The following is a 16246-nucleotide window of genomic DNA, read 5'->3' on the forward strand; positions in this document are numbered from 1 at the left end:
CAGAGCAAATCTCCTCCTAACTGAAGCGGGTGCGGGGGGGGTGCGGGCTGGCTGGGCCCGCGCACGTGCTACAGTTGCAATGGACGCGGCGGGGGCGGCTGCAATGCGGTGGCCTGGAGGGAGCCGGCATTTCTGGCGCTGCCTCCCCGAGGCCGCTCTCGCGACCCCCCGCCCGCCGCGGCCGGGCGCTGAGCGCCGACGGCCCCCGGGCAGCAGAGCGGGGCGTGTGGAGCGCGCGCCAGCGGGCGGCCCTGGTGCTTGTTACCTAGCAACCAGCTCAGTCTCCTAGCAACTGGGGACGCGGTGTTGCCACAGGCCCCTGCCAGCCACACGCGGGGCTCCAGCCATGGGCGGCCTCAGCGCCTCCGCCGCCTTCCGGGAGCATCTCCGCCGGCTGTGCCTGGGTGAATTCCCCTGCGGCGCCGGCAGCTGGGTGAGGGCTCCTGCCTGGCGGGGCATCATCAGGCAACCGGGCAGTGAACAGGGGTGGGGGCTCCCTCGCACCCCAGCCCCTGCGCAGCCTCCCCCTGGCGGGGGGGGGGGTGCATGGGGGTCAGAGACACCCCCCCCCCAGGTCAGAGAGACACGTAGGGGGCAGCTCGTGGCCCTGCGGCACTGGGAGCTTGGGTGCATGGGCAGGGCCTGGAGAAAAGTGGGGGGGTCGGCAGTGCCCCCAGTATCCTTTGCACTGGCTCCAATGGGGAGCTGTGTCTGAGGTGAGGGAACGTCTGCCCAGCACATTGGCGTGGGGATGCAGCATAGCGGCCATGGCCTGTTGGTGGCTTTGCAGCTGGGTCCCTGTGCCAAGGAGCTCACAGCCTAGGTAGCTGCAGCAGCATCACCTCACGCTGCCCCAAGGCCAGGCCAGCACATTCCCAGCGAGGTGCTGTGTCACCGGCCCAGTGCGGTGTGAGGCTGAGACCCAAACACACGCCTCCGGAGGCTGCAATGGCCCCTTGGGGCCAGATGTTCTGCAGACTAAACGCTCAAGGAGCCGGGATCATCCTATGGCCCTTGGAGCCCTATGTGCATATGGAGGCGGGGAATGGACCTAGACGCCTCAGACGGTTTAAATTTGTTTTTTAAAAAGGCCCAGCCCTTTTATCCCCAGGAGGCAGGGCCTGCCAGGCCCAGAGCCCCAGAAATTCTCAGTTTGCCCTCATTCCTCTGCACATGTGCTCCGCTCCCCTCCCCCCTTCTGTCCTATGTAGAACAGGTCCCGTTTCGAATTAAGGAAAAGGAAACCTGGAGGAAATGCAGCCCGGAGAGAGGCAGATGCAGGCACAGCCCAGCACCAGGAAATTGGAACTCCCAGTGAAGAGAGCCTGGAAACCTTAATGGAGTTTGTGAGCAGCCAGGACTCCCCCTGGGCTCTGCCACCTGACTGCAGCCCCGAGGACCAGCACCTGAGGGAGCTGGCAGTACAATCGCCACAGCTTATCCGGGACAACTTCATCTTCTTGTTCTTCAGGTCCTTAAGGATAGTGGATAAAGGAGTGAGTTCAACCAGCGGGATCTTCGCTATTGTTACAATGTAGAGAAAGATTGAGTGTAAGATTGGGAGCCAGGAACTCCTGTGTTCTAATCCCAGCTCTGACATTGCCTCCCTCTGTGGTCTTAGCCAAGTCACATAGCCTTTCTGCCTCAGTTTCCCCATATATAAAGTAGATGCTACTATGTTCCTATCTCACAGAAGAGCTGTAAGTATTCCTTAGTTAATATCCAACTGTTGCCCAGGGTGCTGAAGCTAGAGGTGCTTGGGGTAAGGCAGTATCCCCTGGCCTGAAGTGGTTTCCAGTTTTATACAGGGTTTACAGTTTTGTTCAATGGCTTTCACTGCCCAGTGCTGTGTGAGGGCTAAGTGTTATAGCTGAAATTCAGCCCCTTTCTTCACAGATTTGTGCTCTGATAAGATGCTGCCATAACCGTCCTGTTCTAAAAAACAAATCAAACCTGAACATTGTATTCTCTTTGTGATGGGCAAGGTGTAAAAAATACATCTCACAAGAGCTTTCCAGAAACAACGTTATCACTATATTTCTTATAGCTTTCAAACATGTCTCAGTAATATCAGCAAACCCATCCCATCGGGGGGGTGTGTGTGATTTTTTTCACCCCTTATATTTATCCATAAGAAAAGTCCAGCATTAAGGCCTTGACTGAGGAAAGCACCCCTCTTCAGGATAGCACTTAAGCACATACTTAACTGTAAACATGTGCTTGTGTCCCATTGAATTTACTGGGAATTAAGCAGGTGTTTAAATGCTGCCCTGAATATGAATGGCTTTAAGTATTTGCTTAAGGGCTTTCCTGAAACAAGGCTCAAGTGATGTTAGACATTGTCTAAAGACTCATTAAGACTTGGCAGAAGGGGTTGTGAGGCTGGATCTGTTTCCTGTTCAGATTATCAAGTAAACATCCTGGAGAGGGAATGAAACTGCTGTAGATGCTGCCCCCCCTAAGCTCTGGTTGTATGCCTGCCTGTTCCTAGGGAGGAAGAGAACCAATGATCAGCAATGATCAGAGTGCCTCCAGGTGTCCCTTCACCTCACTCACTCTCCACCATGTTCCATCTGCCTCTCACTCCCTCTGCTGCCACCTTGTATAACTCTGGTTTGTAACTCTGAGAATCATTTTAGGAGCTCTAGGGCCTGATCCTCTGACGTGCTGAGCACCCAAAGCCTCCAGTGAAATCAGGGAGCTGCAAGTGACCAGTGCCTCTCAAGATCAACCCCACAATTTGTACAAAATATGGGTGTGATCCTGCAGTTCTTATTCAGGTCAAACAAATGTACTTAGGCACTTGGATGCTACGGTAAAGCAACCTGAACAGGTTGCATTAGAGGAAATCAGAGAAATCTTCCTGGAAGCCAGTGGGAGTTTTGCCTTTGTGAGGACCCTAGAATCAGGCACTGATGTTGTCCTGTGTGCTGTATTGTCATGCTAAGATAAATCTGTGCTTCAGAGACAGCTGACTGAAGGTGAATGGGAATCTCTTTCCAGGTAAATGAAGTTGATGAAAATTTGTTGAAGTTTCAAAACCTGGAAGAGCTCATACTCAGTGCCAATCAAATCAGCAAAATAAACTCTGCCCACCTTCCTAGAACACTGAAGGTAAATAAGCACGTTCCTGACTCTTTCTTTGGGAGGTCAGATAGAGAAGGTGTGTCGAGATGAGTCTCTCTTCTGCCTAGGATGGACTGAATGAACCGTAGTGGGCTACAGCTGAAGGAACACATAGAAAAAGACACTTAAAACCTACAGAGCATCATTTCCCTTCCCCAATAACTGTTGCTCCCCCTTTCCCTGGCAGGTCTTGGAGCTCTGTGGCAATGAGATTGTCGGTTTGCAGGATCTGTGTTCTCACCCACCTCCGGAGCTCCAGCATTTGGGGCTGGGTTACAACAGGCTGCTGGGCTCTTCAGAGGATAAATATCTCACAGCAGAATTCTGGTAACTCCCAACACTAAAGAAGGACCATAGCGTGACTGCCAGACAATATCATAATATCCTGAACAAACCTGATGGAACTAAACTAACTTTATTGAACTAAATAAAACCTTATAGAAGTAGGGTTAATACCTTTGGGGGCCCATTGCATTAAAAACACAATTGTGTACATGTTACGGTGGAATTATTTGTACCTTCTCTAGTAGGAAGGAGGATGCTAATGTACTTCCTCTGTTGTCAGCCATTTGAAGCCACCCCCTGGAGAAGCTGCATGTGCTAGTTCAAAGTGGATTCTCCATGGACCAACAGATGAAGAAAGGACTTTTGGATAAATAGCCTGGTTTTAAACTGGCTCAGGGCCCTTTCTGATCCAGCAAATGGACAGGACCCATGGTCCATGGAAGGCCCTAATCCTTAGAGGAGGGTTGGAAGGACTTGGCTTGCTGAGGCCACATAAAACATGTGTCTGTTTTGAGCTGAAGCACGGATGAAATTGTGACTGTAAAGGAATCCCATGGATGGGATATTGAAGAACTGCTCCTGCCAGAGTCTGGTTGGAACTGGGGTGATCTCTGGCAAGCTTATTAGCATGCATGTAGGTTCTTGTTTTTATTATATTTTCTCTGTAGTGTTTTTACCTTAAGAATAAAGTAGGCTTGTATAGGAAGTGCTGTGTGGTACCTTCTAACCTGTGGCACCTGTTAACTATCTCTGACGAGAAAGCCATCAGGTATCCTTGGGCAGCCTGGCTATGCTGGGATTAACCCAGTGTAGGCAGAGAACTGTGCAGCCTGGAAATACCTCAGTCAGAAGGGAGATAGATGCGGGTCTCCACCTAGAAAGGCAATGGCTGGGGACCTGGAAGCCTGAGATTGGGTGCCCTATAGGACCACTGAGAGGAAATACAGGTGTGGTTGCCCTGAAGAGTGACACACAGCATCAGTTAAAGTAGCTAATATAAAGCATCTGTGTAGGATCCACTCACACTCCTGAGTTAGCCTGCTCTATCTTTTATGTCTTAATAGCTATAGCAAGCAGGGTGCATTGAATTAGTTTAGAGATTAAATACTTCAGGGCACAAACCAACCATGACCAGTGTAGGTTATTTATAATTATCCACTAATTGTGCACTTTCCTCTGAAGCAGTTGGTCCTGGCCACTGTCAGTGATAGGATACGGGACTGGGTGGCACATGGCTCTGATTGTATGGCAATTCCTGTGCTCCTCTTTCAATCTGCATTTTCCAAGGGGAACATCCTGAAGTCTTTAATAAGTCTTGCCTGAATAAGGGCCTGTGGATTAGACCCTGTGCTAGGAAAGGATACTCTACGCTAGCTAGCTGTCCTGTGTGTAGTATGCCAGTGATGGCCTGGATGGCTTAGGGATTTGTCGGTAGTATATTGAGAATGTAATTTGTGGGTTCCCAGTTTCCTGCAGTTCCAAGTTGTTACCATACAGTGGCCAAAGTAAAATGCATTGAGTTCATTGATTTCAATTAGAGCTTTGCTTAGACTCCAGGCTGGGCCCTATATACTGACCTGATTGCTGCTTGTTACATACCCTAACACTGTTCTGTTCTCTTTTAGGCCAAATCTTCTCTCTCTTGACTTAAGTTTTAATAATTTTACGGATCTGTTGGGCATAGTCTCTAAACTGGCCACTCTGTGGAGGCTCAGAACACTTGTGCTCCTGGGTAATCCACTAGTGCTCATTCCTGGCTACAGAGGTTTTGTAATAGACAGCCTGCCCAAACTCTGTATACTGGATGATAGGAACATATCGCCTGATGAGAAGCATCAGTTCCATGGTCTGTCTAGCAAGCCAGGTGAGACTTTATTGTGTAAATATCTCCGTAGTAATCTGCAATCTTTATTTGTTTTAAAAAGGCAGCTTGGGGTAGTGTATTGAGTGTGGGACTGGGAGTCAGGGGTCCTCAGTTTTCATTCTAGACCCATTGATGGCTTCCTGTTTGCTTGTGATCAAGTTAGTTCCTCTTCTCGCTGCCTTAATTTACCCATCTGTAAAATGAGGATAATTGTTCCCACATATCTATCTCTTGGGGGTGGGCTGTGAGGATTAATTAGCTGATGTCTAATTATAAATATCTGTAAGTACTAAGTATGATCATTCTGTTTTTTAATTCCATTAAATGTTAAGAGTCTTGATGTACCATCTAAAACTTTCTCTTAAATTCTTACATTTGGGCAAGATTGAAGATGGTTGAGAAAAATTTATAAAACCAGTTATTTCTCTTGGCTAGTATTAGCCATCTGTAAAATGGGGATAATGATATTTACTGACCTCCTTTGTGAAGTGCTTTGAGAGCTACAGATGAAAGGCACTATGTGAGAGCTAGGTGGTCTTCATTATTCTTAGATTCTTCATCCAGGAATATAGAAAAATAATATCTGCATTGTGCATGCACAACTTCCATTGATACCAATGGAACTTCGCTCATGCATCCCAGAACAGGCACCACGGTGATGGACAACCTTATAAAAACCTAGAGAGAGAGAATTTGGTCTTTAACTGTTAATCAATCAAAGATCTGCAGTTCTTGGATTTCAGACCCACAGCACAGCTGTGATAAAATCCTACTTTTCTCTCTTTGTGACATCAGTCTTTCTCCATCCAAGGGAGACGCTGTCTCTAGTTCCGCATTATGGCCTCCCTGCAAAGGAAATCAAATCAGCTGGGTTGAGTATGAGCAAGCCCTTGTTGCCTAGGCTTGTGTTTGATTTTAGATCAGGCCTTTCCCACTCAAGGTTGCTGCTCTATGCTGGTGGTTTAGGACCCTGTACGTACGTTTAACTTTCAATGTGTAAGTAATTAAGCATGTGCTTAAATCCCCTTGACTGTATTTAAAGTCAGATGTTTGGAAGGTTCCCTCAGAAGGAAAGCCCCTCGTTAAGGCCCCTGTTCAGGACAGCACTGAACTTGCTTTCCTGAATGAGGGCCTAGAAGGCTAAAATAGAGCTGTGCAGGCAGCAAGCCCATCACCTGGGGAAAGGGAGCTCTTTGCATGGCTTTTGAGTGACCCCATGTGGCCAATGGTTGCCTTGGCATTAATGGCATTCAATGCCTTGGCTATGTTCTCACCTAGCTAGCTCAGATGTGTCTACACTTGCTGCAGTCATACCTCTCAACTGCAGTGTAGACAGATCTTAGAGGATTCCCCCCCTGCCAAACAGCCCTTCCACTAAAATATTTGACCCCTTAGTTTCCTAATTTGCTTTGCTACTGTATCTCAAATTCCACCCTGGAGAATGTACATTGTAACTTGATGGCTGGATTGTCTTCCTCTTAGATCTCATTGTGAATAAAGCACAACTGGTGGTGAGTGTTGGGAAAATCAAAGGCGTCCCCAACCCCATCAAGCCAGAGGAGCTGGAAAGCGGCCCAGAGTCTCCAGTGATCACTCACAGCTACTATGTGACATACGAGTTTGTGGCGAGGGAGAAAGCCGAGGACACTAACAATGCTGAGGTCTGTTTTCAAATGAGTTAAAATGTAAATAAAGGGAAACTAGGAGGTGGTTGATAAGAGGGATTCACAAGCCTTTTACCTCCAGGTTGCTGGTGTAACACAGCCCAGGTTAATGACTGAAAGTTGTTAGTTGGCTTGTATGAAATGAGTTTGGTGAGTTCTCAGCAGCCACTGTCAACATCACAAAAAACACATCCCTGCAACTGGCCGCCGTTTGGAAGTCTCAGCAAAGAGCCCAAGGATTGAGTTGGCCATGGAAGCTAACTTCCCCTTTCACCTCGGGAGTGTGCCCAGCTGTTGTGCTTCAGAGACCATTTGAGGGAATGTTGCCAGTTCTTGAGATTTTTATCATGAGATTTTTTTTTATATTTGTTGCTTTTCTTAAAACTCTAGACTCTGAAGTCATGTGAGTGCACCAGAATCTTTCCTTTTTTCAAAAAAGTAAATTGCTAGTTTCATGGTTGTGGAGATAAGCTTGAAAATGGGAACCCTACAGGGTCAAAAGCCAAATAACAAGAATTTCAAATGTATTCTTTTAAAAATCTCACAGACGTTTGCTGCAAAGGCAGTATTGATGTGTGTCCACCTTCTGTCTGAGATCAGCCCTATAGGTCCTCTGCCTCCATGTACTCTGTTCCTGCAGTGAACAGTAATATTCTGCACAGAAGGGTGTGTTTATGTGCTTAAATATGTAGACTTTGTCTCACTGACTTCAGTAGACCTGTTCACCAGAGTCCGCGCTACTGGCCATGCCTCCCAATGCTCCTTCCATGTTTCTCATGGTGGGTGAAGTCTGTGTACTGGCATTTCAGAAGTGCCAGGATATAGACAGGTACCTTTCTCCCCTTGCAACCTGTATCTGTGTGCAGACTCAGCCAGAATTTGGCCCAAAGATACCTTTGATGCCTTTCTGTTACAGGTAATAAAATTCCATCAGAGTCAAATGGTGGCTACCCCAAACCCTGGGAGCCCACCAGAGAGTGTTGACACAGGAGGATTGGAGTCTCCAGCTATGTCTTCTCTGCTTCAACAGGAGCCTCCGGCAAACAGGGGTACCATAGAATCAAGAAATTCTTACCTTAAATTGAACTTGGGGTGTTTATCAGTCTTCCTGGAATGTCATGAGCTGCTACATTGAAATGTGTTGCCATAAACACGTCTCCAATAATGTAGGTCACCGCTAGATCCGTTATCAAGACCATGCCACTTAATAATGAATTGGTGGTATTATTCTCCAGCAAGACATCTGGTCTAGGACAGATATTGCTCTCCAAATAAATGCAGTGAATACAAATCAGATTCTAGGATTTACACTTCCCTGGTGATTGTCTCGAATCTGTAATTTCATTTGGTGTGATAATTACAGTATTACAGAGAGTAGCTCACAGCAGTGTTCTGTGATCGTACGAAACCCCAGAAGCCCAGTGTGAAATAAAAAGGCCAATTCCTGATCCAAACAGAATTTCAGGAATTTAAAAAAAAAAATTGAAACTGATGTCCTTGAATGAGAAAATATCAAAATATTTATTCAGTTGTCAGTGCCCCCTGTTTCTACAGCACGTGTTGTTTCAGTGCTTAAAAGGATACAGGGCTTGATTCTGTAAGGAGGAGCACTGGCTGCTGCGAGTAGTCAACGGGGTTATTCATAGCAGTCAGCACCATGTCTGGGAGCAAAAGTTTGCAGGATCAGGCCTTTATTTTGTAGAACATCATACCTGCATACTGTGCGTTACAGCATGAATGCAGGGCTCAGTCCTGGATCTGCTTTGTATGTGGAGCTCCTGCTGAAGTCAGTGAGCGTTCTTTGCATGCAGTGATTTGGGGACTGGGGTCATAGTCACAAAGTTAAAATAAATACTAGCAAAGGGGGAGAGAAACTAAGAGGTAAAGGAGATAAGAGCTGAGCGCTCCTATGAGATGGAGCATCAATGAGGCAGAGATTCAGGGGGGCTCTCCCAGATGGCAGGAACGGCAGAGGAGCAGGCTCTGGTGCCAGAAGTGGAATGATCCTGTGAAGGGACAGAAGGGGAGGCCAGTGCAAGATGAATGAGGGAGGGGAGAGAGGGACAAGATCCTTGATATAAGCTGGAGCAAGGCACGGGGAGGCCTTTAAATACTGTAGGAGATGGGCAGTTTTGAACTGGGTCCTGCCATTAATGGGAGGCCAGTGCGGTTATTTTTTTTTGGGTGGGGGTGTTACTGTGCTTTGTGGCATAAGTGAGAACTGGACAACAATTGTTCTTCCCCTTAAAATGCTCTTGTCCCTTCCTGGCTTCAAACTCACTCACTCACTCACTCACATGTTTCTGCCTCAAAAGTGACTTCACTCCTGATCTAGGCAGCTAGCTGAGTACCCAGGAGTGCATCTCACCAGAGTCTCCTCGTCTTCGCATGGTAACGGGATTTCTCTTGTCTCCCGCACTCAGCTCTCTACTGCATCCCAGACAGTGGTCCATTAGATGCTCTCTTTCTCGATTATACATCTTATTCTCCTCTGATCACCCCATGGGTGAGCTTCTCTGTTGTAGCCAGACTGGACTTAAAACAGTGGGCCAAATTCAGCCCTGGTGTAAGCCCACTGACTGCAATGGAGCCACACCTACTTACAGGGCTGTGGCCAGCTGGTCCTGTGCTGGGATCTCGCCAGAGCAAGCGTGATAGAGTTTGGTGGGTCTCAGAGTCTAGTTCCCGGCAGGCAAGTGTCCACATCACTAACAAACAGCGTCCACAATTGGGATTAATTGCCCCCACCCCCCATGCTGGCAGTGTGAGCTGAGAGCCCAAGGACTGAATGGATCATGGAAGCCCAGCTCCCCACTCCCTCCTACTGGTGCTCTAGAGCAGAGCAGTGTGTGGGAAGCTGGCACTGCCCCGTGTGTGCTCTGCAGGCACACTGCTCCTTTTGTGTTTTCTCGCTTAGCAAACAGGCACCTCACTCCTCGGAAGCCCTGGGCTGAGACCATTGAGTGCAGCCACAGGAGGGAGCACGTCACTGGGGACTTAGTGGCACTGAAAGCCTTTCTCATGACTGGAACCACCGTCACTGTTGTAGAGGAAAAGGTAAATGCTTGGCATGCTCTGGGATCGAGGGACACGGTCCGGCTTTTCAAAAGCCTGACAATAATGTGAACGTTCCCCTGTATTTGCATCTTTTTAATTCTGGTGTAACAAACCGAGATCCCTTCCGCTGTTTGCAGCCCAAATACTGCAGCCTGGGCACAAGGCTGTTCTATCTTGCTAGGTGCTTTCATGGCCCATTGCTGCAGCTGTGGCTGAAGATGCAGGCAAGAAGGGGAAGGCAGAGAAGGGAAAAGCAGAGAAGGAGAAGCCAAAGGACGGTGGTAAGGTAATAACAGAGATTGGGGCGGGGGGGGAGGGGAGGATGGTGTTGTTGTGACGACTGATTAAGAGGGCTAAGCAAACCCACACAAAGAGTAAGGAAGTGTGGCTTACAGGCACAGTTCACTTGTAATTAACCTGTGCCCCTGCTCAGCCTGCCAGCGATGATCTGCACTTACACAGACCCCTGTCAGGGGTGCAGAAGGGCATCTGCTGTTACTCCATACGATGCAGGTGGTTGCAGAGAGGCTGCATTACAAAATACCAAACGGAAAAAATATCCACGTGAGCCACAACAGAACAGTGTCTATTTCTCTGTCCCCTGGGGGCGTTGTTCAGCTGCGGTTGTTCTCCCAGGCACTGAGCACTTGGTCCCTTGACTAGTCTGTGCCAAGTAATAATCAGGGCCTCAGTTCCTATGAGAAGCCTCCCACTTATTCCTAAAGTTCTTGCCCAGGTATTGAGCCCCCTTCCAGTCTCGGATGGAAACCTTCGATGCAGCCATTTTGCTCAATCTTCATTCTGGATGGGGCGGGGGTGGTTATAGTGTCACATGTATAAGTTCCCAGATCTGATGGTGTTGTCAAGATATCATGATATCTGATGAATGAACTGTGATCTTAAGGCGCGTGACTCTTGGACGTGATCAAATTTGTGCTGTGCAGGGCAACAAGCAGAAAAAGAAAAAGGAAAGCCCCATCGAACTCCGCAGCGACCCGCCTCTTTTGAGAAGCCTGGGGTCTGGGCACGTGAATCTGGAGAGCCTCTTAACAGGTGACCAGCTTGTGGCCGTGGTGTGTGACTTCGGGGTCCTCATCACTGAGGAAACAACTCAGCCCCCATCTCCTAAGGAGAAGGTACCAGCCACTCTAGTATTAGCAGCGAATCCTCATCCCAGCTAATAACGCGAAGCACAAGACGCTGCCCTTGCAGGAGATGAATGGGTTCCATTGTTGCCAGCAGAGCATACTGCATGTGTGAGCGTGGGGACTGGCCTGGCTTGTGGGACACCCCATAGGATTGGATCTGTTTCACGGGGAGCAAAATTTGGCCTGAGCTGATGGAGAGAGCTCGAGAGGTAGCAGAAGTAGGACTTCGCTGCTGGGCATCAGGGCACAAAGCGCAGAATCTCAGCTGGCCTCAGTACTCTGCACAGGCCTAGAGAGAAGGCTGTCATCTGGGGCCTGATCCTGCCGCCCTAGCTCAGGAGTTTTTCCTCATTGCAGGGGCCAGTTCGGTGAGGAAGGACGGCAGGGGCTCGGGCTCTTAGGGAGATACATAGTGTTGACTTTGAAGATGAGATTGTACCACACACAGGCTCTCTTGATTATCTTGCCAACGTAAAGCCAAACTAGCCCCTATGATTGTGCCAGTCTGATATGGCCAATGGTCCATGAAGCCTGTAGCCTCTGACACGTGCCTGATGCGTCAGAGGAAAGGGGGAAAGCCCTTATACCCCACATGGACAATTTTACTGATGGAATGTGCTGGATAAGAGCTAAGTGGTGGTGTTATTAATATGGCCCTATGTTAAAGAGGAACTGATCTGTTTGCAGTATCCCTTGCATACACTGAGATCGTTCACTCAAGTCCCTTCTTGCATTGCTCCTAGGTAGGATATAAATCCTAAAGAGCTGCTGAGACCTTACGGGAAATATTCCCATTGTAGAGTGGCTCTGACACTTTCTCTCTCGTTTCTGAGTACAGAGGCTCTTTGCTGAGCTCCTGCTGCTGATTAGCGCCTTTTAAATCCTAATCCTCTGCTTGCGACATAACCTGGCAGTGTGAAAGTGACCATGATGTCCCAGGCGGGAGATTGGGACTTCAGGGCTAAACTTTGCTTCACACAAGCTGCTTGGAAGCCTTCCCTACTAAGAAGAACAAACTTCTTTTCCCTAGGATGGTAAGAAGAGCAAAGACAAGAACAAAAAAACAAAAACTGGGGGAGAAAGTCCTGCAAGCCAGAAAACCACAGTGGCTGCCAAAGGTAAGGGGAGAGGTAGAGCTCTCTAAGCTATCAGCATTTCTAGAGCCCCTAGGAAGGGCAGCGTCACTGAGCTGCACAATGAGCAAGGCAGCGCCAGCATCCTCCATCCATCCAGCTATAGGTTGCGCACAAGCATCTTCATAGCTCTAATTCAGCAAGGAACTTAAACACGTTCCTCATTTTCAGCCCACGAGTAGTTCCATTCACCTCACTGGGATTGTATGTGTGTTTAAAGTTAGACACATGCTTAAGTACCTTGCTCAATTGGTGCCTAGCTAGCTAGATATGTGTGTACATATACATTCAGGGCATGGCATGGGCTAGCTGATCCGATAGGGGAGTGTTGTCTAATATTAACATAGCATATACTAACACTTAGCAATCTCATTGTGTGTTTTCATCTGTAGATCTCAACGCACTTTGCAAAGGTAATATCAGGGCACAAAATGGGGAAGTGGCTTGCTCAGTCTCATACAATGAACCCATGGCAGGGCCAGGAATAGAACCCAACTCCCCTAATTAGCAGCCCTGCCTCTCCTATTCACCGGACTTCACCAGCCTTTAGAGTAAGGGATTGGCCATCAATACTCTTAGCATCTTGTCCAGCTCTGGTGCTGAGTGTGTGATCTGGGGAAAGTCTCTTAACCCCTCTGCCTCAGTTTCCCTGTCTGTGAATCAGAGCCGCCCCCATCTGAAGGGTGAGAACAGGATGTGAGGTCCTTGCTTTTCAATATTTCTGCGGGAAGAGGAGTCTCTTGTAGACTCAGGGCGACTTTCTGATTCCCCAGTGTCCTAGGTCCTTGCCCACCAGTGTTCGAGAAGACAGTGTCCCTGCTGCTTTCTGGCCAGTGCTCATCCCTGCCTGAGAGAAAGTTGTATGAAAAGACAGTTTGTTGAACCAGCTACGACACTTACCCCATAGAATGAGAGACACATTTGAAACAAGTGTTAAATGTTTCTGGAAGTTTCATGCTCCTGGATGCTGCACTGAACTGGGTCACCACCCTAGCAGCCCACTCAACCATATAGGGAAGGAGGACACAGCCACTAGTCCACCTAGTGTCAGCGCATTTGTAACAAACCAAATGTATTGTAACCTTTGCAGAGGGCAGGCTTGGAAGGTTACAAGCAGCACTTAGCACCTGGGGTTTCTTTTTATTTTTTTTAATGACTGGACGATCACCTCCTGCAGCCTCAGCAAGATGATGGAATCAGATATGCAATAAATATCCAAGTGTGTTATCATGGACTTGGAAAACCCATTGGGATTAAGCAGAGAGTTTCACTTAGTTTGGCATTTCCTTACTTCTGTGCATATTAAGGCTAGCTAACCCTTTCCCTTGGCTGGCAGAGCAGGGGAGCAGCTGATTGCATGGGCATAGTTTACAGGGGTAGGAGGCATTGCCCCTACCAAACTGCAAGCTTCCGGCAGCTGCAGAATTTGCCCCCCCCCCCCCCCCCCCATGCATGGCCCCGTTGGCCTGCATGGAGCTGCCCCTCCAAATATAGAAGTCAAACTACGCCTATACTTGATTGTCTTTCAAAGATTCGGGACATAATCTCTTGTACCCCTGCTCAGCCAGCAGCCTTTAGCAAGTAGCTTGAGGTTTCCATTGCTTGTTGTTGAGGGTTCATAGACAAAGAGGTGGTCGTATTTCCACAAGTCAGATCTGAACTATTAGAGCTCAGAAAAGCTGGTGGGATAATTTAAGGTGGGATTCGCTGTGTTTGTTGTTTTTCCTGGCTGTGCACACACCTGCCAGGGATTCATGAAAATGTGTGCAAATCTTTAAAGTGTCATGAATTCTATCACAAATTATCAGGCTGGACAGTGGGTTATTCACCATTCGCTATTCTCCTGTTTAAAAAGTATGTCAACGTTCAGGGAGCAGAAATGTCATGTGAGTTAGAGGGCTGATCACATACTACAGATAATGAAGAGTCAAAAGCTTTAGCTACACTCACAAACCTGGTACTAACGGGAGTAGATGTAATTCACCACTGGTGGAAGCTGCAGTATAGATCCCATAGAAGACATCTGAGCTCTGTCTACACTACAGCTTTCCCTGCTACCACTCTTGGAGCTGCACCAGTGATGAATGATAGCTACAGAGTTTGCTAATGCAGGTGCAGCCACAGAGAACGGTTTGCTAATAACCCATAGTCTGAAATTAGTGTGCATCATCTATTCAACAAATATGTACAAATAGTGAAAACTATCGTAGAAATCAGGATCCCTCGTCAACAGGGGAAAGAGGGAAGTCTCATCCACAATGAATGATTTGACCAGACACTGAAAGATGTATTCTCAGTCTGAGGCATGCAGGTTTCGTGTGACCCCTGAACAGCTTCTCTGGGTGCTTTGGAATTTCTGTTTCTGCTTCTCTCCTTTGACTGGTGGATATTGAATAATTCTAAAACAACAAAGCAAAACTGTACCCAGCTGGATTGAGCATCTTAACATTTGGATTCTTATCCAACAAATTCAGGTTCAAATTGATCTGTATTAAGGAACTGGAATGACTGCAAAAACTTCAAGGACACATGCAGCACATTCAGAGTATTGGAGTTTTCTAGGGTTGTTTCCTAAAAACAATGCCTAACTGTTTTCCTCAGGAAAAGGAAAAAACAAAGAATCTCCTGAAGGGAAGGAAGTCCAAGAAATCCAGCCTGTGCCTCTGACAGTAGAATTCCAAGTTCAATTGATTCAGTGGACAGCCGCATTTGATGCCCAGCACCAATAAAGAAATGAGAAGCACTTGCTTGATGATGCAGTTTCACGTAATGTGTCCAGCAAAAAAACCTACAGTCTACATTACTGAAATAAAACTGTGAAGCTTGCTGGGTGTTGGTTGGTTTGTTTGTGTTTGTAGGGCTCAATCCTGAGAGGCTTGGACATACTCTCAACTCCCACTGACTGCTGAGTTTGCTGTGACTCCCACTCAAGCCAATGGGAGCTTTGCCAGACCTCAGTGGGTGTGTAACAGGGTGATCTGCCCCGTTACAGGTCCAGGGGCTTGGAGCCCGCCAGCCCCCTTCAGAGACATAGGGTCAGGCCTGGGAGAGGGGATGATCAGACCCAGCTGGGAAGGAGTCTGGCTGAAAGAGCTTGGTTGACAAAAGAGCTGTGAGAAGGACAGTGGCTGCTGAGGCTGGCCCTGGAGCTGGGGGAAGAAATGCAAAGGGAAAGGCTTTTGGGTTCCTGCTTTGGCTAGGGGAATAACTTTGTGAGTTTTGTGACTGAAGAATAAAACGGTACCCAGAAGATAGGGCCTGAATGGCCTTTGGGAGTGGAGTTGGTCCCTCCTAGGCTGGGGAGATGAACCAGCAGTCCGAGCAGGAGCAGGCCTCCTGGCCATAGAGAAGTTCTTAAAACCAGAAGTCACTAATGGCAGTGAGCTGAAATGTAGTAGTAGGAGTCTCGGTGGGAGCCGCCTGTCCAGTTTTCTTTGATGGAGTTTGGATTGGCAAATACAAGATGGCGGTGTCCATGCTCAGCACTCCTGGGTTTTATTCCCAGCCGTCCCACTAATTTATGCTTTCTGTAGTGGTTGAAGATTATTCATCAGCAGGTCAAGCTCCTAATGTCATCTGAACTCTTGTCACTGGGGTGTGAATCAGAGGTGACACATGGGGGAACATGCAGGCTCATGTGCCCCCAGATTTCTGCAATGTTTTATATGCCCTGCCCTGAACCCGGCTACATACCACCAGAACCTTTAAATTCATAGAATATCAGGGTTAGAAGGGACCTCAGGAGGTCATTTAGTCCAACCCCCTGCTCAGAGCAGGACAGATCCCCAGACAGTTTTTTTTTTTAACCCCAGTTCCCTAAATGGTCCCCTCAGGGCTGAACTCACAACCCTGGGTTTAGCAGGCCAATGCTCAAACCACTGAGCTATCCCCTCTCAACAACTATGTGTCATCTCTGGCATCAATTCATTTTCAGAATCTCTGGCACTTTTGTTCCTGGGCTGCTGTCCT

At 48.0% G+C, this 16246-nt stretch overlaps 1 protein-coding gene across 9 annotated transcripts; it reads left to right on the plus strand.

Moving 5' to 3' along the window:
* The first annotated feature begins 212 nt into the window (after positions 1 to 212).
* On the plus strand, positions 213 to 15102 carry LRRC43 (leucine rich repeat containing 43). 9 transcript variants are annotated; one of them, XM_065568103.1, is made up of 12 exons: positions 213 to 433; positions 1212 to 1496; positions 3004 to 3114; positions 3314 to 3453; positions 5037 to 5275; positions 6758 to 6936; positions 7856 to 7988; positions 9857 to 9996; positions 10134 to 10277; positions 10941 to 11132; positions 12175 to 12262; positions 14879 to 15102. In XM_065568103.1, exons 1-12 carry the CDS (start codon positions 347 to 349, stop codon positions 15004 to 15006), a joined length of 1866 nt encoding a protein of 621 aa, XP_065424175.1. In that variant the 5' UTR covers positions 213 to 346; the 3' UTR covers positions 15007 to 15102. The 9 variants fall into 9 exon arrangements, 5 of the variants coding, with proteins under 5 accessions (XP_065424175.1, XP_065424176.1, XP_065424179.1 ...); XR_010592811.1 differs by having other exon boundaries at positions 223 to 433; positions 10941 to 11049; positions 14879 to 14929; XM_065568104.1 differs by having other exon boundaries at positions 228 to 433; positions 10178 to 10277; positions 10941 to 11049.
* Positions 15103 to 16246: the final 1144 nt, after the last annotated feature.

The sequence above is a fragment of the Chrysemys picta genome, chromosome 15, assembly GCF_011386835.1.
Source record: "Chrysemys picta bellii isolate R12L10 chromosome 15, ASM1138683v2, whole genome shotgun sequence".
In the NCBI taxonomy this organism is placed as follows: domain Eukaryota; kingdom Metazoa; phylum Chordata; order Testudines; family Emydidae; genus Chrysemys; species Chrysemys picta.

What these genes read in the sequence shown, in the direction of transcription:
- LRRC43 (XM_065568103.1), top strand. Translation starts at nt 347, where the DNA reads ATGGGCGGCCTCAGCGCCTCCGCCGCCTTCCGGGAGCATCTCCGCCGG. An exon ending in CCTGCGGCGCCGGCAGCTGG is followed by an intron (nt 434 to 1,211) that starts GTGAGGGCTCCT and finishes TGTCCTATGTAG; the next exon opens with AACAGGTCCCGTTTCGAATT. An exon ending in AACCACAGTGGCTGCCAAAG is followed by an intron (nt 12,263 to 14,878) that starts GTAAGGGGAGAG and finishes TGTTTTCCTCAG; the next exon opens with GAAAAGGAAAAAACAAAGAA.